This window comes from Equus asinus, chromosome 8 (genome assembly GCF_041296235.1).
Source record: "Equus asinus isolate D_3611 breed Donkey chromosome 8, EquAss-T2T_v2, whole genome shotgun sequence".
NCBI classification, from domain to species: domain Eukaryota; kingdom Metazoa; phylum Chordata; class Mammalia; order Perissodactyla; family Equidae; genus Equus; species Equus asinus.
This window is the reverse complement of record NC_091797.1, coordinates 23,779,582-23,803,945: the sequence shown is the minus strand read 5'-3', so window position 1 is coordinate 23,803,945 and position 24,364 is coordinate 23,779,582. Positions and strand designations below refer to the sequence as shown.

The 24,364-nt window shown below is 45.3% G+C and overlaps 1 protein-coding gene across 1 annotated transcript; it reads right to left on the bottom strand.

Moving 5' to 3' along the window:
* Positions 1-523: 523 nt before the first annotated feature.
* On the bottom strand, positions 524-12,400 carry TREML2 (triggering receptor expressed on myeloid cells like 2). The gene is made up of 5 exons (XM_014830962.3): positions 10,019-12,400; positions 7,533-7,853; positions 3,854-4,253; positions 2,765-2,871; positions 524-2,433 (listed from the first exon to the last, which is right to left on the bottom strand). Exons 1-5 carry the CDS (start codon positions 10,083-10,085, stop codon positions 2,339-2,341), a joined length of 990 nt encoding a protein of 329 aa, XP_014686448.1. The 5' UTR covers positions 10,086-12,400; the 3' UTR covers positions 524-2,338.
* Positions 12,401-24,364: the final 11,964 nt, after the last annotated feature.

Sequence of the window (24,364 nt, the reverse complement as noted above, 5' to 3'; positions counted from 1 at the left end):
CCACCCCTGCACCTCCCTGCCAGGATCTGCTGGGGATCTGGGTCCTCCTGGAGCTCCAGGCAGAAGGGTAAGAACACCCTTAAGTGAGAGGCTGGAGTTCGGGGCGAAAGGTCCTGGAGGCCTGGAGGTCCAAAGACACCACCCAGGCCCATAGTTGCTGGGGAGCCGGGGTACCGGGTCTGAACCTCCTTCTCGGCTCCCTGTGTTGCTGCCATGGAGGTCACATGGGCGCAGGCTCCATGGCTGAGCAGCTCGTGCTGGTTACCCCGGTTCCGGGAACCCTCCTCCTGGGCAAACAGGGACGGTTGGTCCCTAACAGCTACCTGGCCTGACAGCAGGGCGCAGCCGAAGGCCTCTGCCTGGGTCCTGCCCTGACCACCTGGGGCCTGACCACGTGCCCCTCCTCCCTCCCTAACAACTTCCAATCGAGGACAAAACAGAGAAATAGGGTCTGAAGGTCTTCAGTGTGGAATGTGACAATATCAGAACCGGAAAAGAACTCGAGGACCAACAACCATGAGGCGTTTGCTTAGTTGTATAAGGTTCACATTATTTCGTTTTATCCTGAAAACAGTCTTGAGAGGTAGGAATTAGTTTCCCTTTTCACAAGAGAGTAAAAATGACACCAAATAGCAGTGGTGACTTGCACAGGGTCACAAGTGACAGGTGGCATCACGGGGTCCCAGTCCTGAGCCCTCTGCAGCGCTCTCCCAACCGACATCCTGCTCTCAGAAGAGGCAGAGCTGTCGGGGTGCAGTTGTGGCATCACAGTGGAGGGGGCTCTCCGGGAGCTTTTTTCCCCCAGGTGAGTTAAGTGGCCTCCTAGTTACACACCAGGGTCGTGGCACACCCTCCTGATAGGGAAGACAGATGGGTGTCGCTGTGTGTGTGTGTGTGTGTGTGTGTGCTCACGCCCTGGCACCAGGTCGGTCTGTTCCTCAGTCTGAGTCTCCCCTCTAGTGCCCTCTCCTGGACATAGGGAATGGGTGCCTCCTCCCTGCTGCCCCCCAGGATTACCCCCTGCCCCTTCCTCTCTCCCCACATCCACCTTGGAGTAGCCGTGCTGGCGGCCCACCGAGGCCCCAGCTGTGTCACTCTCCTGACTGTCACCTTTGTTCTCCCACCTGGGAGGGCCCTGTCCCTGTCCCAGGGCCAAGAGTGAAAATGTCATATATTTCCCCAGGTGCATGTTCCAGTTGCTCCAGGCTGGTGGACAGTTTCCTCCAGCGGAGAAATCCAGCCCATATTCTCCAGCCTTCAGAGGCTGAGTCTGAGCCACGAGCTGATGAGGCAGGAGCAGGCACCTCCTGCCCCTGGGTCCCTGGCTGAGTCTCCTCGCCTCCATCCTCCCCCTCCCCTCCCGGCCCTGCAGTCCTCCAGGCTGTGGGCAGCTCTGAGTTGTCTTGGCTGTGTCACAAGTGGATCCTCTCTCCCCAGGGCACAATGAGTCCCGGGGGCGGGGATCTACCCTGTCTCTGAGCCGTGGCCTCTCCCCTGGGGACTGACTCTGGAGGGCCCTCAGTCCCCTCCGGGAGCTCAGACCTGGAGCCTGGGTGGGGATCTGGGGGACAGAGCCCTGAGCTCAGCCTCTGCACAGGCTGGTCCTGCAGCAGACCAGCTCTCGCCTGCCTGCTCACAACTGCCCCGGGAGGGGCCGGCCAGCAGGGGGCAGCAGTGGGAGCGCGGGCCCTGCTGGCTCCCAGGGCTTGAGGGACAAGCCGCCGCAGTCAGGGCGGGGCACATCCAGGGGCCCGTCAGAGGATGCATGGCCCGGGGGTTGGGGGGCTTGGACAGCTCTGGGGTCTCCTGCTGCCGACCCCTTTGTGGACCCCCAGCTCTTAATCACTGTTCCTTCTTCTCCAGGGCGCAGCCGTTGGGACATAGGCTGCCTCTGGGACCCTTTCTTCTCCAAGCGCATAGGGAAGCTTGAGGGAAGCTGAGGACACAGGGTCCCAGGTGGGGAGAAGGCAGCCTCCACCCCTGCCCTCCCCTCAGCTCTACAGTAGGGCTTCCGAGGCCGACGGGTGCTGACGTTCTTCGTCTGTATCGGCACCACTGGGCTTCTCTGCCATCCAGCAGGAGCCAGGGGGCCTGTGACCTGAGCAGAGTCCCCTCATGGCTTTCTCTGGGACTTCCTGCCTGGTGCCCTCCTCCCTGGGCCCCTCCTGGCAGCCCGGGGAGCTGAGGGGGTGAAGCGCAGCCTCCGGTTCTGGGAAGGCCTGAGTCCAGCGCTGCCCAAGTCCTTACCCCCCAACCTGGCTCCGATCCAGACAGGCCCCCTCTTCACTCCTCCTCTGGCCTCCTGGGGCCCCTCTGGGAGAAGCTCCCTGCTCCACAGCTAGGTGGCCTCAAACCAAGTAGTCTTCCACGGAGGATCCGGTCTTCCAGGTGGGTACCTCCAGGGTCTTGCGGGATCGCCGCACACGCTGTAGCCTGTGAGGATGCGGAGCGAGAGATGGAGGGGGGCGGTGCTCCGGCTCGCCCCGCGCCGCCCGCGCGCTCCCGGGCCGGTCCAGCCCCTATTCTGGCTCCGCCCTCCACCTCCTGCTAAGTCAACCCGGAGGGTTAGGCTGTGCCTGCCACTCTCCTCCCTTGCCTGGCTGCCTCACGGTCGTCCTGACTGGACACAGGCAAGGACACACCGCCTGGGGACGGAGTGCAGTCGGGCGCTTTGGAAAGCATGTCACGCCCCCAGTTCTCTGCCCGCGGGAGGCTGGGGGTGGGGGTGGGGGGTCGGGAGGGCTTCCGGCCGCCCTCTACTCACTGCCTATGTGTCTCCTCTTCCAGAACCCATAGACCACGATCAGCATCACAGCCACTGGGAGCACCGTCAGCACCCCAACGAGCACAGTGGGATAAGGATCCTGGTGCCTGAGGAGAGGAGGAGATGGGACAGAGCGGGGAGGAGGTGAGCACCAAGTTCCCCCACCCCGACCCACATCTTTCTGCATGCCAGGCGACAGGAGTCAGACCAGGGAAACCCTGATGGCCTCCCTTCCTTGGGGACCCAGCCATAGGAGAAGGAAGAGAGACGTTCAGAGGTCGGTCCGAAGTCTCCAGGGAGAGGGGAGCATCTCTCCACTCTAGCGCCTCTCCTGCATTATCGCTGAGGACAAGGACTCTAAGAGACCCCACTTGTGATGGGAGACCAAGATTCCTGCTCTCCTCACAGTGACTGAGGATGGCCCTCCTGCCTTTGTCCTCTGTGACAGATGCTGTAGGGGCCCTGCCTGTATCCCCTCAGCTCTGTCACTTCCATGTACACTGGTCCTCAGCACTTCCATTTTGGGGGGAGGGGGCTGAGGACTTTCTCTTGTCATTCGCACCCTCTACTGATGACCGTCAGGAGTGGGTGTATAAATACCCCAGCTCCCTTGCCCTTCAGGTGGGAGTTTGACACTGGAGCTGAGTTTCTCCAGTGGACTGAGCTCTGGAGTGGCAGCCGGCTTGACTGAGTGCTCCATTGGCTGCCTTCCCTTCCCCACGCTCTTCCCAGTGTTCCAAATAGGACACAAATCCTGGTCTCAGAATCTCCTTCCGGAAAAACCTAAATTAAAAGTGAAAAATTCCCACTTTTCACCCCCAAGCCACATCCTAGTCCAGTCCCTCGCCTCTCGTCTCCATCCACAGACTCGTATGCCCAGCCATCCCCTGCCCTCATTCCCCATTGCCATCCTTTATGTCACATCTCCATCCCAGCTCCCGGTCTCCCATTCAGCCACAGGCCAGACTGACTTCCTGGGGGCCAAAGGGAAAGGTCTGCTATGATATTGGCACCTTGAGATGTGTTCAGGCACCGAGAACTGTTGCCGTATCTGGTAAAATGGCATTCAACCCCAGGACCCACAGGTACCTGATGGGGGATAGTCTGTTGAGGAGAGATTGGCTGGTGTGGCACATTCTTGTGCTGGGCAATCTGGCGTGCAGGCGCCCAGCCTGGGTGGAGGTGGATGCTGGGCCGTCAGAAGAAGCTGTGGCATTCCTGGGAGATGCAGTCACTGTCTGGGGCCCCGTGGTGGAAGGGCTGGTGCTGATGAAGCTGTGTTCTGTCATGGAGGTCAGTCTGATGGTCCCTGAGGCAGCAGAGAGCAGGAGTCTGGCCAAGGTGAGGGGTCCAGGTGTGAACACCGTCACACTGGTGGTGAGAGGGGCGTCAGAGCCTGAGGTGGGGGCTTGGCCTGTTGTCACAACAATTCCACTCTGGAAGATGTTGGCCAGCTGTGTAGGAGGAGTGTTTCTCTTGGGTGTGGATGCTGAGGGACCAGACAGGGAGGAACATTAGACTGAGCTGGGGGCTTTGGTGCTGGGAGCAGATCTTGGCAGCCCACACACTTGTCTGGATGCTGGGGTAGGGCCTGTCCTCATCTCCCATCCTTGACCTTGGACCTAGGATTCTGCTCTGCTGAGGGACCACATGTGTGTTTGTTCAGAAGATGATGTCAGAGAGAAGTAGGCACAGTAAAGAAGGAAGAGATCTTCACAGTTTCTTTAGCTTCCCCCGTCAGCCACCTGGGCCCAGAGGACACTCCCCTGCCTCTCCCCATCTCTCACTGCCACACCCTCCTCATTCCTGTGGGTCAAAGAGATTTCTCTAATATGATGTTGAACAGGGACTTTTCCAGTTGCTCCATGATCGGCAGCTGGGATCTGGAGATGAGGACAACGAAACGTCAGAGGCCCAAATTCCAAAGACCACTGCAAGCGGCAGAGTCAGACCCTTCCCTGGGGGCTTACACGAGACACCCAAACCAGCCCTGATACCCTTGTCCATCAACTCAGCCCTTTACCATCCCGTTTTCTGGAAGGCTGGCATTTGCATGGAGGAAGAGGAGGGACTCGTGGGCATTGTGAGGTCTCAGTCTAGGGGGCAGTGCTGGGTCTCTCTCAGCAGGGAACAAGCCAATCGGAGCAGGAAGAGGGAGAGAGAGGGCTGCTGCATCCCACGCCTGGGCATGGCAAGGATGTGTTCCTGAGGGCCAGATGGTCACCATGGAAGGCCCAGAACAAGTGGCATTGGTGAGGGTGGGGATAGGGAAGAGCCTGACCTGCGGCCAGATCTTCCACACCGTCCTGCTCAGCAGTGGGGAGACCCCCAAAGACCCTTCAAAGAACTCACACATGGGTGCCTGGGGAGAGTCAGCATTTGGACACCCACCTCATAGTGGCTCTCACAGTGCTGGGCAGAAAAGGAGTGACGTCCAAAAGAGAGAACGCTGGCAAGGGTCAGTCAGTCACACTTTTCTTCTCCTTCTGTCCTGCCTCAATACCACAGGCGGTTGGGAGCAGGAGGACCAGGAGGAGGCCACCAAGGGGACCTTCCCCCTTCCCCATCCCCCGAGATGAAAGGGGAAGTTAGGCAGCAGCCACCCCCCGTTCCCCGCTTCAGGTGCCGTGGACCCTAAAACCTGGTCTTCAAGGGGCAATGGAAGAGCCTACATTGCTAGAAGATTTGAGTTTTTAATTGGGCTGAGGAGGTTTTATTTCCCAATAGCTGAAAATGTCTGCAAAGTTGGCATCTTCCCAAATCATCGTTAAGAGACGGACAGTGAGATTTGACCTGGTTCAATGGGTGGATATGATGAGAGAAAAATAAAACCATCTCCTGTTCGTATCCCTACCTATTAAGATTTTGATAAACTGGTTTCACTAATTCCCGGGGCTCAAACCAAAACTGGAGGGGGGAGGAAGGAGTGACTCCACATCTTAGAGACAGCAGTTGCCCGAGTTCAGACAGACCCAGCAGGAGAGAGGGACGCGGGTGGGTTAGGGGAACAGGGAAGGGAGGATCGTAAACTTCACAATCATCGGCTGCTTCTTTCAGGCTCTTTCGCTGGCTCCTTTCCTGTCTTACAAACGTCGGAGGAGCTTGGGGCTCGGTCCTTGGCCCTCCTCTCTTCTTTTTCTACACTCCAGGGAGAGCTTTTATATCTCCTTCATGTTTAACCGCTTTATTGAGATATTATTCACATTCCATATAACACACCCGTCTATAGTGTCTAATTCACTGGTTTTTAGTAGACAGTCAGGCAACTGTCCGCACAGTCAATTTTAGAGTATTTTCATCATCTCAAAGGGAAACTCTTCACCCATTAGCTATCACCCCTCTATCCCCCTCGCCTTCCCACCAGCCCTAAGCAACCTCTAATCTACTTTCTATCTCTATAGATTTGTCTAGTCCCAGACTTTAAACTATCTTTACAGAGATACTTTCAAATATATCCCCAGCTCTGACCTCTCACCCGAGCTCCAGGCTGATCCATCGACTGCCTGCTTCATTGCTCCCCTTGGGGGTCTAGGGGGCATCCTGAACTTAACGTGACAAAATACAGCTCTTGATTTTTCTCCTCCCAACCAGCTCCTCTTTCAGGGTTACCTCACCCGATGGATGGCCCCATCACCCACCGTGCTGATGAAATAGAAAACCGTGGAGTCATCCTTGATTCCTCCCTTTTGCTCACCTCCCTCATGAGCAAATCCTGTCTTACCTCCAAACCATACAGGGTGGGCAGGAAGTCTGAACAACATAGATTTGAGCCTCTCCACCTCCAGTGCTCACATCCTACTCCAAGACACTGTCATCTCCAGCCAGGATGCCCGCAATGGTCTCTCTGTCCATGCTCTTACCCTTCCACAATCCATCCTCCATGCAGCAGCCATTTTAATTTTACAACAAGATGCAAAACACCCCTCTAAACTTTCCAGTAGCTTCCTATTGTACTCAGATTAAAACTCAAACTCCATATCATGGACTTTAGAGCTGCTGTTTGACTCTCCGACCTCGTCTCCTATCACTTGGCCCTACACTCAATAGGAACCAGCCACACAGGCCTTCTTTATACAGGCCCAGCTCCTTCTCACCTCAGGGCCTTTGCACGTGCAGTTCTCCCCACATGGAATGCCCTTTGAAGCACCCACATTTCAACAGAGCTAGAAAGCTCTCACCACACAGGGTCCTGCTTGATGTCATCTGCTCAGGCAGGTCTTCTCTGATCCCGGTGCTCCAGCACCTCCCCCACCATTGAGTTACTCTCTAGTTCATCGCATTCTTTTATTTTCTTATGAACGTTTACTGTTATCTGCAATTGTTTGTCTGCTACCTGTCGTCTCCCATACAGCAGGACTGTGGTTTTGCTCACCGCTGTATCCTCAGAGCCGAGAAGAGTGCCTGGCCCATGATCAGGGCTCAATGACTAGATCTTAAACAGATGACTGACTAACACAAAGCATAGAGAGTCCTGAGTTTGAATCTTGTCTCTGCCACTTGCTAGCTCTGTGTCCCTGGACGAGATCAGAGCCACATAGGGCTTCTTAGGTCCCATTTTCTTCATCTGTAAAATGGGGACACTAATGCCCATGAAGATGACTGCATAAGAAGTGTGGAAACCCTACTGTGCACCAGCATACTACTGGTTTATTATTGGGTTATTATTCTATATTAATGAATTATTATTCTCATTATATCTGCCGTTAGCGGCATGCAGGGCAGGGAGGACCCCCCCACCCCATCCCAGTGCCCCGGCAGGCCCGCTCACCTGGAGACACTTCCAGCTGAAAGCCCATCAGAGGGTAGAGGGTCCCGGAGCTATTGCGCATGCACCAGTACCGGCCCGAGTCCTGGCGCCTGAGGGCCACCATGGTGATGTTGACCACCTTGGCCTGGACGTCGTCCTGCAGCAAGTAGCGTGGCCCCTGCACCCAGCCACGGGGGAAGCCAGGCTCACACTTCTTCCTCCTGATTTTGCACCACACCTTGCCCTCCACGCGGTTTTTGCGGTTCTTATAGGAGCACTGTACAGACAGAGTCTCCCCTTCCAGGTGCCTCACTTTGGAGTACACGCCCTCGGCAGGGACACCTGGGGAGACACAACTTGTTGAGAGAGGAGCAAGGAGGCATCTGGAAACTCAAAGCTCCTGGTGAAGGGAGAGCAGGTGGCTATTGCCCTGGTGTCGTGGAACTCAGATTGCGGGAGAAACATCCCATCTGCAGGAGCGCTCCCCAGTCTGTTGGAGGAGACATTAGCCCTGCCATCTAGGAGTTTCCAGACTGACGGGGAAGACAGTAGTCCTGTGTCCTTGGGGAGTCCTAACAGGATGAGGAAGACACAAGGCTGGCCCTCAGGGAACTCCCAGCCTGATGGTGGAGACCCAGGCATCGCCCTCAGGGAGCACCTAGTCCAATGGAGGAAACTCCAGCAGACACAGGCCTTTCTTCACGGTATTTTCTAGTCTGATGGGAGAGTGGTAAGCCCTGTCTTCAGGGTCTTGTGGGAAAGATGCAGGTCCTGCCCTCAATGAGACAGATGCACAGACACAAACACAGGTCATTACATCACAAAATGCCAGAGCACTACAACTTAGGGAGATAAGAAAATCCAGGATCTGCAAAAATTAAGGGTAGTTATTTCACAAGTAGGCACTGTAGTCATCTTTTAAACAGCAAGTTGTCTTAGTTCATTCTAGGTGATGTTTAATTTTAAAATATCCTCAATGGAAAAAAATTAGACTGCTGGTGGTGAGCACGATGCAGGCTATACAGAAATTGACAAATGATGTACACCCAAAATTACACAGTTATAAGCCTTTATGATTTCAATAAAATAATTGGAAAAAAAAGAAAAAAATATTCCAGTTACATAAAACCCAGAGATTAATTCTGCCCAAACATGCCTGTAAACTCCCAATGGAGTGCAAACCAAGAATTCTCCAGCGGTTCACTGTCCGCCTGCAATGCGTCGCACTCTGTCTGGGAGGAAGATGGGGTCCATGGACTTCATCACCCACGGTGTGATGGAGAGAGAGGAGAAATAGGACTGGAGGGGGTGACTCGGGACAAGGAGAGGGAGAAAGGTGCTGTGGGGTCCCCCACCCCTCTGCCCACACAAGCCCAGCACTTACTCCTCCAATACCCCAGAGCCTTCTGCAAACGCACACACACGTTTCTCCCCAGTAGCACAGAGTAGAGGGCACACATTTTGGAGTCTAAATAAACATGGATGGAAAGTCTGGCTCTACCACTGATGAACCATGTGAGCAGATCACTTAGCATCTCTGTTTCCCTAACTGTCTCAGGTTGGCTGTGAGATCTCTGCCCCAGGACAGTGCCGTGACTGTAGTACTTGCTCAATGCATACTTCTGCTCCCCAAATGCAGGGAGCTCTAGATTTCTCCAGTGGAACCCAGAGCTCCGATAGCCAAGGGCCCGGCACCCAAGACGTCTGCCTCAGTTGCCAACCCAGCTGCCACCATCATCGAGGCTCAGAGTAAGGTAACACCCTCTCTGAGCGTCACTGTGTCCCATGCAAACTAAACAGAATGATCCAACTCAATTATCTGGCCAGTGGGACTTCTGGGGGGCCCCGGGATTGCTCAGCACAGGAGACACTCTTCTGCCCTGGCAGAGGGAGGGGCCTCTCTGTGGTCAGGGGAGATGCATGGGTGGGGCGACCTTGGAAACGGTCTCCAGGTCCCATGTTCGTTTGTGCCCACCTTCCACCCCTCTCACAAGCGGTGCCCGACGCTGAACAGGAAGTGGGAACTTGGTTGCCATGGCAGTGGGGGAGGCAGGATTGGGTGAGGCCCCCTCAAGGAGCTTCAGCAGCTGTGGGGTGGGAGAGGCCTTCAGGACAGGGGTGGCAAGTTCAAAGTGCACACACATGGTGCAATGATTCCCGTAAGAACCCAACAGGGCTTTCCTGACAGAGGCCGAGGGGCTCTTTGTGTGAGGAGATGGAGTGTCCCCGGCCAGAGGTCCTGAGGAAGCCTAGCAGATAAAAGGGCCCTCGTGGAGAGGGTCCAGAGCTTTATCTTAGTTTGCGAGCCTAAATTAGCTTTGCCTGGGGCCAGATATTAAGATGGAACTTCTCACTGGTCTCTGATAAGGAGGTACTAGGTCAGCCCCAACCTCTCCCCCACCCCCAACCCCACGAAACATTAAAATCATTGGGCAAGGAAAAGCAGGAAGGGAGGGCCAGGGAAAGGCCATTCCCTGCCCACTGAGCCAGCACAACCCGCCTCTCACCTGAGACACAGCCCTGGAGCCACAGCAGCAGCAGCAGCAGGAACGCGGGAGCCATGGCTCCATCCATTGGGGACAGTCACAAGCCCAGCAGGGGGCCGAGACAGCCCAGGGATCCAAGGTTACAGTCCCCTGGGGCCTATGCAGGACGTGCCACTTGGGTCTGCCGGGGAAGGACCTGGGTTCTGAAAGTGAAGTTGCCCATTTAGGGAAGTGAGGAAGTTGTGGAACACGCTGTGACCAGCAGACCGCAGGGCCCGCAGAGGCTACGAGAGGGCGGTGCTGGCTGCCGTTTCCGCCCTCTTCCTCGAAACTTCAGGCAGGTGTGGCTGCTCCACCCAGTCTGGGGCCCCCCAGCCAGGGGAGGGCTCTCAGGGTCAGAAGACTCCCCACCCTCTCCTGATTCCTTCCCAGAAACTGGTCCAATAGGGGTGCCTCCTAGTCTGAGGTGGAGGATTCTAGGGGGCTGGTGTGAAGTTTCTAGAACCTCAGGTACAGACCTCCTTGGAATCCTCTGGGTCCAGAGAACCGGGGGTAGGGGCTATGGGGCTGGGGGGGGGGCATCTTGGACCCTGCATTTTTCACAGACATACATTCACAAGGAGGATCTTATAAATTCACATTCATTCATTCAATCCTCACAGAATGCATTCATTCTGGTGCCCTGCCTCTCTCTCTTCCAGACTCCTGGCTGCTGCCAACAGTCACTCATGCTCACTTACAAATAACCTCTTCCACACTCACATGCAATCTTATTTTTGTCCCCGTTAGAGTGATGAGGAAAACAGATGCAGATTGTAATACTCAGAGCATCAAGTTCGTGTTCAGGGAGGAGCTCACTCTCTCTCTCTCTCTCTCTCTCTCTCTCTCTCACACACACACACACACACACACACACACAAACATGTGCCAGCACACGCCTCCGAGCTGCCTCTTCTTTTTGCTCCCACATGTCTCCTTATCTTTATCCCTCTCTCTGCCCCTCCTACCGTCTTCTCCAGTCACCCAGCAGCTCTCTCTAGACTCCTGCTCCCCCTTGCAGGCTTCCTAAAGCGACACCAATGCTTCCCCTCCCCCATCTCTTCTCCAGAAACCACGCCCCCATCCCCTTCTTCCCCTAGATCTGGCCCCCAGCCAGCACACAGGCATGCCCACTCCACTTCCTCTCAATCAACCCTATCTTGCCTATACAGCCGCCCAGCTCCTGCTGAAATGACCCAGCAGTTGGCCAAGACCCCACCCTTCACTTAGTCCCCAGGGCTGAGAATCAGGATAGACTTCTGACATCCAGGAGCTGTGTCATCTGCTCCTTAGGGGTACAGGGAGCCAGGTGGATCCCTACAACAGTGTGTGCCCCCCACCGACTCACCTGGGCCAACTTTCTTCTCCTTAGATGGGACCCGGAGTATAAAAGTCCTCAAGTTTTCATGGACACAGTGTTAAACTGAGCTTGAACCCCCAAATCCCAAACCAAGGGAGCTTTTTCTTTGCTCACCCCAAACTTTCATAGTCTCTTAACATTCATTCATTCATTCGTTCGTTCGTTCGTTCTTACAAGCTTATGTGCTATGCGTGGTGCTAGGCTCTGGGGGTACAGGAATGAGGTACAGTTGTCTCTTCAGACCTCTCAGCTCCCAGAAGACATGATGAGTTCCTTATTCACTCTTCCTTTTCAGTGTCTGCCCCAGTCCTCAGGTCCCTGAGTTCAGAGGCTATTTCTCCTCTGAACACACATGGTATCTTCCTTCCTTTGCTTCATCAGAACAGTAAATGGCTTCCGGAGTGGAGCATCTCACTGATCTCTCGTGGGGACTTCATATACCTGGAATCCATGCTTCCATTAGGCTCCGACAGTGTGCCCAGCACCGAGTGAGGCTCTGTGGAAGGTCCGACCACTGGGACAGCTGTGTTGGCCAGAACCCAAATGCTCTCATTCCACCGATGGAGGAAGTATAAACTGGACTCAACATTTCTTGAGGAAAATTTGGAAGGATTTAGCAAAACCTATAAAATTGTATACGTTAGGCTTTTATGGACAAAATAATTTAACACAGCACTATATTTTTTGTTTATTTATATTTATTTTTCCCATGCAAAAATTAAGGTCTAATTTACATAGAGTAAAGTTCACCCTTTTCCGTGGGAAGTCCTGGGACTTTGACAAACCCCTAGTGACTTGTAACCACCACCATAATCAAGATATAAAAGCATTCCATTACCCCCAAAAGTATAATCATCCCCACCCTCCACCCTCAGTTCCAGGAAAACCCTGATCTTGTTCTTTTCCCTCTACAGTTCACTCTTTCCAGAATGTTACAAAAATGGGATGGTACAGTATGTAGCATACTGAGTTGGCTTCTTTCACTAAATATAATGCATTTGCGATGTTGTGTGTTGGGTGTGTCGGTACTCTGTTCCTTTGATTGCTCAGTCAGATCCCATTGTATGGATGTACCACAACTGTTTATCCATATCCCTGTCGAGAGACATTTAGGCTGGTTTCCGGTTTGGGATTATTCCAAACAAAACTACTACAAATATGTGTACACAGGTTTCTGTGTGAACAGAAGTTCACATTTCACTTGGGTCAATACCTAGAGTGGGGTTGCTGGGTTGTATGGTAAGATGATATTTAATTTTAAAGAAACTGACAAATTGTTTTCCAAAGTGGCTGCACCATTTTGCATTTCTACCAGCAATGTTGCAGTTGCTCCCTAGCCTGCTAGCATTTTGGTTTTTTTCAGCGTTGTATTTTCCCCCCTCATTCTAATAGGGTGTAGTAGTATCCACTGTCGTTTTAGTTCACATTTCTCTAATGACTAATGATATTGAGCATCTTTTAATGTGCTTATTTGCCATTAATATGTCTTCTTTGAGGTAGGGTCTGTTCAAATCTTTTCCTCATTTTTTGTTTGTTTTCTTCTTATTGAATTTTGAGAGCTCTTTGTATATTCTAAGTCCTTAATCAAATAGGTGCTTTGCAAATATTTTTCCCAGTCTATAGTTCACCTTTTTTGTACTTTTTATCTTTTTAATTGCAGTAATATTGGATTATAACATTATATAGCTTTCAGATGTACATCGTAATATATTTCAAATTCTGTGTAGATTACATCATGTTCACCACCCAAAAACTAATTATATTCCATCCCCTCACCTGTGAGCCTAATCACCCATTTTGCCCTTCCCCTTTCCCCTATGGTAACCACCAATCCAATCTCCTTTGCTATGTGTTTGTTTGTCATTGTTTTTATCTTCCACTTATGAGTGAGATCATACAGTATTGGACTTTCTCCCTCTGACTAATTTCACTCAGCATAATACCCTCCAGGTCCATCCATGTTGTCACAAATGGCTGGATTTCATCAATTCTTATGGCTGAGTAGTATTCCATTGTGTATATATACCACATCTTCTTTATCCATTCGTCCCTCGATGGGCACCTAGGTTGCTTCCACGTCTTGGCTATTGTGTATAATGCTGCAGTGAACATAGAGGTGTATGTATCTTATTAGTTTCTTTCAGATGCAAAAGTTTTTAATTTTGGTGGAGTCTAATATATCATGTTTTATGGATCATACTTTTTGTGTCATAGCTAAGAAATCTTTGTTTAACCCAAGGTCATAAAGATTTTTTGACAGCCTTACTGAGATATAATTCACATAGTAAAAAACTGACCCACTTAAAGTGCACATTCAGTGATTTTTAGCATATTCATGAGTTGGGCAACCATCACCACAATCCAATTTTAGAACATTACATCTCTCCAGAATGAAACCGCATACCCGTTAGCAGTCACACCCTGTATGAGTTTTCTATTACTGCAAACTTGGTAGCTTAAAACAACAGAAACTTATTCTCTCACAGTTCTGGAGGCCAGAGGTCCTAAGTCAGTATCACTGGACCAAGATCAAGGTATTGGCAAGGCTTCGATCTCTCCAGAGACCCTAGGGAAGAATCGGTTCCTTGACTCTTCCAGTATAAGGTGGTTGCCAGCATTCCTTGGTTTGTGACTATTTTACTCCCATCTTCCAGGCCAGCATCTTCAAATCTCTCTCTGCTCCATCTTCACATCACCTTCTCCTGTGTGGGTGTTCCAATGTCCCTCTTCCTTCCTCTCATAAGGATACGTGTAATTGCATTTAGTGTCCAGCCACATAATCCAGGATAATCGTTCCACCTCAAACTCCTAACTTCATCACATCTGCAAAGACTCTTTTGTTGCCATATGAGATAATATGCATAGGCCCCAGGGACTAGGACATAGATATCTTTGGGGCCGTTTTTCAGCTTATTACATGCCCCATTCCTGCCTCTCCTCCCACTGCAGCCCCAGGCAACCACTCATCTACTTTCTATCTTTATAGATTTGCCTATTCTGGACATTTCAGAAAAGCATAATCATACAATATATGGTCCTTTGTGACTGGCTGTTTTCATTTGCCATAGTGTTTTCAAGGTTCATCCATGTTATAGCAGTACTTAACTCCTTTAAATAGCTGAACAGGATTCCATTGTATGGATATACATTTTGTTTATCCATTCATTGGTCGATGGACGTTTTATTTGTTTCCATTGTTTGGCTATTATGAACAATGCTGCTGTAGACATTTGAGCACAAGTTTTTGTGTGGACATATTTTTTATTTCTCTTGGGTATATAACTAGGAGTAGAATTGCTGCATCATAGGCCAATTCTGTGCTTACCATGTTGAAGAACTGCCTATAGTTTTCCAAGATGGCTGCACCATTTCACACACTCACCATCAATGTGAGAGATCTAATTTCTCTACAATCTCTCCAACACTTGTCACTTGTCTGTCTTTTGGATTATAGCCATCCTGGTGGATGTGAAGTTGTATCTCTTTGTGGTTTTGATTTCTGCTTACCTAATGAGTGATGATGTTGGGCATCTTTTCGTGTGCTTTTTGGCCATTTGTATAGCTTCTTTAGATAAATGTCTATTCAAATCCTTTGCCCAATTTTTAGTTGGGTTATTTGTCTTTTTGGCACTTGGAAAATGTATCACTTCATTCTAGCTTCCATGGTTTCAAGATGAGAAGTTCTCTGTAATTTGAATTGGTGTTCCTTTATAGGTAATGCATCATTTCTGTCTGCCTGTTTTTAAGATTTTTTCTTTGCCTTTAGTTTCTAGAAGTTTATTTATGATATGTCTTGGTGGGTGTTCCTTTGGGTTTATTCTTATTCGGAGCTCACTCAGCTTCCTGAATCTGTAGGTTTGTGTCTTTTGCCAAATTTGGGGAGTTTTAAGCCATTATTTCTTCAAATACCTTTTCAGTCCCACACTCTTTCTCCTCTCCTGGGACTCTGATGATGCAAATGTTAGCTCTCTAGTTATTGTCCCACCGATCACTGAGGCTCTGCTAAGTTTTTTCAGTTTATTTGCTCTCTGTTACTCAGGTGGAATAAGTTCTATTGATCTGTCTTCAAGTTTAGTAACTCTGTCCTGTCATCGCCACTCTCCTATGGCGTCCATTCAGTGAGCTTTTTATTCTGGTTATTGTATTTTTCAGTTCCGAAATTTCCTTCTGTTCCTGATTTCTAATTTAATTCCACTGTGGTTGGAGAACACACTCGTTATAGTTTCAAAGAGCTTTGTTGTTGCTGCCACTGAAGCTATATGGAAATGTGTGCAGGTGCCCTAGTCGTGGAAGCGGGTCTGGGACGACCTAGGGCCCGGCTGCTGTTGCTGCTGCTAGTGGATCAGACCACATGCTGGCCTCTCCAGCACCCAGTCCAGGGAAATGAGGGATTAAAGGAAACTCAAGGAAGTGACCACGTTGTTGTGTCACAAGTCCTGAGGTCTCTAGCCGGCTGCCTCCTCTGCCCTGCTTTTAGAGTCCTTTTATCATCGTTGAGTAATTAGGTGTTATTTAGAAGAGAGGAGCAGGAGACAGTGAGTCTACTCCATCTTGTTTTGCATCCAAAACTCTATTTGTATTTTTATTATTGAATTGTAAGAGTTCTTTATATATTCTAGATATGAGATATATGATTTGCAAACGTATTCTCCAGTTCTGGGGGTTACATTTTCACTTTCATGATAGTATCATTTTTCAGCACCAAAGTTTTTAATTTTGATGAAGTTCAATTTATCTATTTTTCTCTTTTGTCACTTATGCTTTCAGTGTCATATTTAAGAAACTATTGCCTAACCTAAGGTCACAAAGATTTACTCCTCTGTCTTCTGAAAGTTTTACAGTTTTAGCTCTTCCATTTAAGTCTCTGGTCTATTTTGAGTCAATTTTTGTGTATGATGAGATATGGATTCACCTTCATTCTTTTGCATATGGATATCCGGTTGTTCCAATCTGTTCAAACCACTTCTTGAAATGACAATTCCTTCCCCATTGAATTTTTTACACCATGGTCAAAAATCAATTGACCATAAATGTTAGGGTTTATTTCTGGACTCTGAATTCTATTCCATCGGTCTATATGTCTAGCTTGGAGCCAGTACCACACTGTTTTGATTACTGTAATTTTGTAGTAAGCTTTGAAATCAGGAATTATGAGTTCTCCAATTTTGTTGTTCTTTTTCAAGATTACTTTGGCTGTTCTGGATCCCTTGCATTTCCATATGAATTTTAGGATCAGCTTGTCAATTTCTGCAACAGAGCCACCTACAATTTTTGTAGGGATCGTGTTGAATCTGTGGATCCGTTTGGGGACTGTTGTCATGTTAACAATATTAAGTGTTCTAATCCATAAACACGATATGCATTTATTTAGATCTTTCATTTCTTTCAAGAATCTTTTGTAGTTTTCAGTGTACAAGTCTTGAACTTCTATTGTTAATTTTATTTCTATTTTATTCCTTTTCATGCTATTGTAAGGGAATTGCTTTCTTAATTTCAGATTGTTCATTGCTAATGTGTAGAAATACAAGTTGATTGATGTATATTGACCTTGTATCTTGCAATCTTGCTGAACTTATTTATTGTTTCAATAGTTTTTTGTGTATTTTTAAGGATTTTTATATACAAGACCATGTCCTCTGCTAATATAGTTTTACTTCTTCTGTTCCACTCTAGATGACTTTTATTTTTATTTTTTCCTAATTAATTGCCCTAGCTGGAACCTGCAGTACAATGTTGAAGGGAAGAGATAACAGTATACGTCCTTGTCTTGTTCCTGATCTGAGGGGGAAAGCTTTCAGTCTCTCAACATTAAGCATGTTATCTGTGGGATTTTCATAGATGCCCTTTATGAAAATCCCTCTATCAGGTTAAAGAAGTTCCCTTCTATTCCTCATTGTTAAGTGTTTGGGTTTTCTTAAATAATGATAGGATACTGGATTTTATCAAATGCTGTTTTTGCATCTATTGAGATGATAACGTGGTTTTTCTCCTCTATTCTATTTCTATGGCCTGTTACATTGATTTTCACCTGTTGAACCAACCCTGCATTCCTGGGATAAATCCCATGTGTCATGGTGTATAATGCTTTTTTATGTGTTGCTGGATTTTGTTGCTAGTATTTTGTTGAGGATTTTTATATGTATTTTGATAACAGATATTGGTCTGTGGTTTTCTCTTTTTCACGACATCTTTGTCTGGTTTTATATCAGGGTAATAGTGGCCTCATATAATGAGTTGGGGTATGTTCTCTTCTCTTCTATTATTTTGGAAAAATTTGTAAAGAATTCATATTAACTGTTCTTTAATATTGAATAGAACTCACCAGTGAAGACATCAAGGCTGGGATTTCTTAGTGGGAACTTCTTTCTATCACTAATTCAATCTCTTTATTGTTATAGGTCTATTCAGATTTTCTGTTTTTCTTGAGTCAAATTTCAGTCGTTTGTGTCTTTCTACTAAGTTGTCCATTTCATCCAAGTTAGATAATATCTTGGCATACAGTTGTTCACAGTATTCTTTTATAATCCTTTTTATCTCTCTAAGGTCAGTAGTAACACCCACCTCTCTCTCATCCTTGAATTTAGTAATTTGAGTCTTCTCTCTCTTTCTTGACCAGTCCAGCTAAAAACTTGTCAATTTTATTGATCTTTTTAAAGAACCAACTTTTGGTTTCATTGATGTTCTCTATTGTTTCTTTATTTTCCACTTCCCTCATTTCCTATCTAATCTTTGTTTCCTTCCTTCAGCTTGATTTTGGTTTAGTTTTCACTTCCTTTTTCTAGTTGCTTAAAATGGAAAATTAGGTAATCAATTTGAGATCTTTCTTCTTTTTATAATATGGACATTTCCAGCTGTAAACTTCCTTCTAAGCACTGATTTAGCGACATCCTACAAGTTTTAGCGTGTTGTGTTTTTGTTTGTCAGAACATACTTTGTATGATTTCAATCCTTTTAAATTTATTGAGGCTTGTTTCATAACCTAGTAGATGATCAATCCTGTGCCACAGGCACTGGAAGAGAGTCTGTTTTCTGCTATTTGGGGGTAGAGTATTTTATAGATGTTTGTTAGGTCTAGTTGGTTTATAGTGTTGTTCAAGTCTTCTATTTCATTGTTGATCTTCTGCCTAGTCGTTTTATCATATCGAAAGTGGGATATTAAAGTCTCCAATTAGTGTTGTTTATTGTCTCTTTCTCCCTTCATTTTTGTCAGTTTTTGCTTCATGTATTTTGGAGCTCTGTTGTTCTGTGTATATATGTTTATAACTGATATATCTTCCTGAAAGATTAACTCTCTTGTTATGAAATATGCCTGTTTGTTTCTAATAACAATTTTTATATTAAAACTTATTTTATCTGATATTGATATAGCCATGCCAGCTCTCTTTTACTGTTGGTTACTGTTTCCATTGTATAACTTTTTCCATCTTTTTACACGTAATGTAATTGTGTCTTTGATCTAAAATGTGTCGTATGTAGAAAGCATATGGTTGGCTCATGTTCTTTTTTCCATTCTTCCAATCTCTACTTTTTTTTTCTTGGTGAGGAAGATTGGCCCTGAGCTAACATCTGTTGCCATTCTTCCTCTTTTTGCTTGAGGAAGATTGTCATCAAACTAATATCTGTGCCACTCCTCCTCTATTTTGTATGTGGGATGCCACCACAGCATGGCTTGATGAGCAGTGTGTAGGTCCACACCTGGGAGCCAAACCTGCAAACCCCGGGCCGCCAAAGCAGAGCACATGAACTCAACAACCATGCCACTGGTCCGGCCCCCAATCTCTGCTTTTTGAATGGAATGTTTAATCCATTTACATTTAATGTAATTATTGATAAATTAGGATCTATGTCTTCCATTTTGCTATTTCTTTTCTACATATCTTACATAATTTTTATTCCCCTCTTCATCCATTACTGTCTTCTCTTATGTTAAATAGATACTTATTGTGTACCATTTTAATGCCCATATTGTTTTTTCTCTCATTATTTAAAAAAAATTTAGTATTAGTATTGCATCTGGCATCTTAAGAATTTTTGCTCCACTATAGCTTCATTTCCTCTCCCCTCCTTTTTGCTATTATTGCCGTACAATTTACATCTTTATACATTATAAGCCCATCACGTAGTTTTATAGTTATTGCTAAGGGCAGTTGTCTTTTAATCAAGTAGGAGAAGAGTAATAAACCAAAAAATGCATTTATACTGTCTTTTATATTTACCTATGTAATTACCTTTCTAGTGCTCTGTATTTCTTCATGTGGATTTGAGTTATTTTCTAGTGTCTCATTTCAGCCTAGTGGATTCCCTTTAGTATTTCTTGTAGGACAAGTCTGCTAGCATGGAATTCCCTTGGATCTCTTTTAATTTTTCCTTCATTTTAGAAGGATAGTTTTCTAGATACATAATTCTTGGTTTACAGTTTCTTCCTGCTAGAACAACAAATCCATAAGCATAGTTGGAAGTGTTTAACACTCTTCTATTGGTAATGAGCAGAACACGTAGACAAAAAGAAAATCAGTAAGATATAAAATATTTTAACAAGACTGTCAATCAACTTGACCTAGTTGACATTTATAGACCATTACACCTAAAAACTACAGAATACACATTCTTTTCAAGTACATACTTTATGACGTTTTATGTTTTAAAATATTGTAGTCATATTAAGTATGTTCTGTAACCACAATGCAATTAAATTACAAATCAAAAGGAATATGACATCTATAAGACCCTTAAATCACTTGAAATTAATCAACACATTTATTTCCAAATAAACCCATGGGCCAAAGAAGAAATCACAGGAGAAATTAAAATATAGTTTGAATTTAAAGATAATGTAAACACAATATGTGACAATTTTTAGGATCTAGATGAAGCTGTCCTTAGACAGAAAGATAAGGTTTAAATGCTTGTATTAGAAAAGTAGAAACATTTCCTTAAGGGTATTATGCTAAGGGAAATAAGTCAGACAGAGAAAGACAAATAGTGTATGATATCACTTATATGTGGAACCTAAAAAAGCCAAACTCATAGAAACAGAGAGTAGAGTGGTATTTACCAGGGTCTGGGGGATGCGGGAAATGGGGAGATGTTGGTCAAAGGTACAAACTTCCAGTTATAAGATGAACAGGTTCTGCGGATCTCATCTACAGCATGGTGCCTATAGCTAATGCTACTGCATTATATACTTAGAAGTTGCGAAGAGAGTAGATCTTAAATGTTCTCACCACATAAAAGAAATGGTTATTATGTGATGGGATGGAGGTGCTAGCTAATGCCATGTTGGTAATCATTTTGCAATATTTAAGTATATCAAATCAACACATTGTACACCTTAAACCTACACAATGTTATACATCAGTTATATCTCAATAAAGTGGGCAGGGAAGGGGGAAAAAGAGTAAAAAGGTTTAAAATCAATGTTCTAAGCTTTCATATTAAGAAGCTTGAAAAGAAGAGCAAATTTTAAATGAAAATATATAGAAAAAAAGTAAAAAATAAAAAGTGAGTGGAAATCAGTGAAATAGAAGACCAGTCACAGAGAAAACTAACAAAGCTAAAAGTTTGTTCTTTGAAAAAAAATTAATAAATTTGTTAAACTAGACTGATTAAGAAAAAAGAAAGAAAACATAAATGATAGCAGGGACATTTCTACAGATCCCTATAGATATAAAGGGATGGAATTTTAGGAAGATCTTTATGCTTATTAATTGACAACTCATGTGAAATGGACAAAGTAATTGAAACATACAACTTACCAAAATGAACACAAGAAGAAATTAAAAATCCGGATAGCTTCATATTTATTAAAGAAACTGAATATGAAACCTTCGCACAGAGAAAACTCCAGGCCCAGTTTTCTTCATCAACTTCACTGGGGAGCTGTATCAAATACTTTAAAAGAAATAACACCAATGTTACAGAAACCATTTTAGAAAATAGAGAAGGGGGAGACATAGTCCAACTTGTTTTACAAAGTCAGAATATCCTTGATACTAAAACCTGACAAGGATGTTACAGGAAAAGAAAATTATAGATGTGCATGCCTTGTGAACATAGATACAACCTATTAGTAAATCGAATCCACTGATGTATATAATAATTATAATACAACGTGACCAAGTGGTGTTTACCTGGGGAATGCATCTTATGTTCAACATTGGAAAGTCAGTCTACCTAACTCACCACATTACCAGAATAAGGGACAATAAGTACATGATTACGTCAACAGATGCAGAAAAAGCATTTGCTCTGCCTCCCTCTCCTGCATTCATGAGAAAAATCCTCAGCAAACTAGGAATAGAAGAGAACTTGCTCATTCTGACAGGGGCGTTTACACAAAACCTACCGCTGACATGATACTTATGGCAAAATATTGACGGCATTTTCCTTAAGATTGAAAAAAAAAGCAAGGATAGCCCACGCTTGTCACTTCTGTTCAATACTCTACAGAAGGTCCAAGTCATTGCAAGAAGACGAGGAAAAGAATAAAAATATAAAGATTCAAAGGAAGAAGGAAAACAGCCTTTATTTGCAGATGACATAGCCATTTATGTAGAAAACTTCACGAAACCTACAAAAAATTATTGGCACTAACAAGTAAATTTGTTAAAGTCAGAGTGCATTTACGAATTATGTTTCTACATACTATCAACAAATAATTGGGAATCGAATTTGAAAATATGCCATTGCAAATAGCATCAAAACCATAATGTATCTACTAATATTTTTTTTAATATCCAAAACATCTACATTGAACACTATAAAACCTTGCAGAGATAAGTTTAAATAGACCTACAGAAATTATGAGATATGCCATGTCCATCAATTGGAATGTTCAGTTCTCCCCAAATTCATCTATTAATTCAATACCATCCCAAATTCCTAGCTGATTTTCTTGTTGAAATTGACAATATGATCCTAAAATTTATATGGAAGTGCAAAGATTATAGAATAGACAAAACAATCTTGAAAAAGAAAAACAAAGCTATGTACTTACATTATCTGATGTAAATATTTGCTATGAAGCTACAGTAATCAAGACAGTGTGGTATTACTGTTAGGACAAATCAATCAATGGGATAAAACAGAGGGTCCAGAAATAGGCCCACATATATGGTTAATCAATTTTTGCTTAAGGTAATTAAATGAGAAAATACAAGTCTTTTTTAAAAAATGGATGCTTAAAAAACTGGAGATCCTTTAGGACGAAAGTGAACCTCAGCTCTTACTTTACACAATATATGAAAATTAATTCAAAATGGATCATAAACCAAACTGTAAAGCTTCTAGAATAAAACATTGGAGAATATCTTCATGACTTTGGGGTAGACAAGCATTCCTAGATAGGACACAAAAAACACTAACCACAAAAATTTTAAATTTTGATAAAATGGACTTAATGACAATTTAAAATTTGCCCATCAAAACACCTATCTAAGAAAACGAAAAGCCAAGCTCCAGACTTAGAGAAAATATTATATATATAGTAATATATATATAAAACAAAGGACATGAATCAGGAATATATAAATAACTCTAACAACTCACAAATAAAAAGACAAATGCTGAAAATAAAAATAGGCAAAGACTTGGACAGACACAAAAGAGGATAAAGAAGCAATACGCACCTCACACCCGTCAGAATGGCTATTCTTAACAAGACAAGAAATAGCAAGTGTTGGAGAGGATGTGGAGCAAAGGGAGCCCTTATGCGCTGCTGGTGGGAATGCAAACTGGTGCAGCCACTGGGGAAATTGGCATGGAGATCTCTCAAAAAATTAAAAATAGAACTACCATACGATCCAGCTATCCCACTACTGAGTATTTATCCAAAGAAAATGAAATCAGTGATCCAAAAAGATAAACGCACCCCTATGTTCATTGCAGCACTATTCACGATAAACAAGATGTGGAAGCAACCCAGATGCCCATCAACAAATGGAAGGCTAAAGAAGATGTGGGAGAGATATATATATATAATGAAATACTACTCAGCCATAAAACAGACAAAATTGTGCCATTTGTGACAACATGGATGGACCTTGAGGGTATTATGCTAAGCAAAATAAGTCAGACAGAGAAAAACAAATACCATATGATTTCACTCATATGTGGAAGATAAACAAACACATAGATGAGGAGAACAGATTAGTGGTTACCAGAGAAGAAGGAGGTGGGTGGAGGGCAAAAGGGGTATAGAGGCACATATGTGTGGTGAAAAATAAAAACTGCAGTGAACATGATGCAGTCTATACAGAAACTGAAATATAGTGACATCCACCTGAAATTTACACAATGTTGTAAGCCAATATGACTCCAATAAAATAGTTTTTTAAAAAAGAAACAATATTTACAACTGTAAAAAAAAAAAGAAACTATATGAATAGCTCATAAGCACATGAAAAGATATGCTCACCATGAGCTACCACTTCATACCCACTAGAATAGCTAAAATTAAAAAGCCTTTCAATGCTAACTAAATGCCAGGGAGGATGCAGAGCAGCTGGAACTCTCTGTGTTGCTGAGGGGAATGTGAAGCAGTGTGACCACTTTGGGAAGTAGTTTGGCAGTTTCTTATAAAGTTAACCACATGCTCAACCTATGACCCAGCAATACCGCTCTGAGGTATTTATCCTAAGTGATGAAAATACATGTCCACAAAAAGACATATAAAAATGTCCATAGCGATTTTATTCATAATAGCCAAACAATTCAAATGTCTACCAACAAGATGACCAAATTATAGTATAATCATACAATGGAATACTACTGAGGAATGAAAAAGGAACAAAGCATGGATCCACACAGCAAAATGGATGGATCTATAAAAACATCATGCTGGGGCTGGCCCTGTAGCCAAGTGGTTAAGATCGCGCGCTCTGCTTCGGCGGCCCAGGGTTTCGCCGGTTCAAATCCTGGGCATGGACATGGCACCGCACATCAGGCCATGCTGAGGAGGCATCCCACAT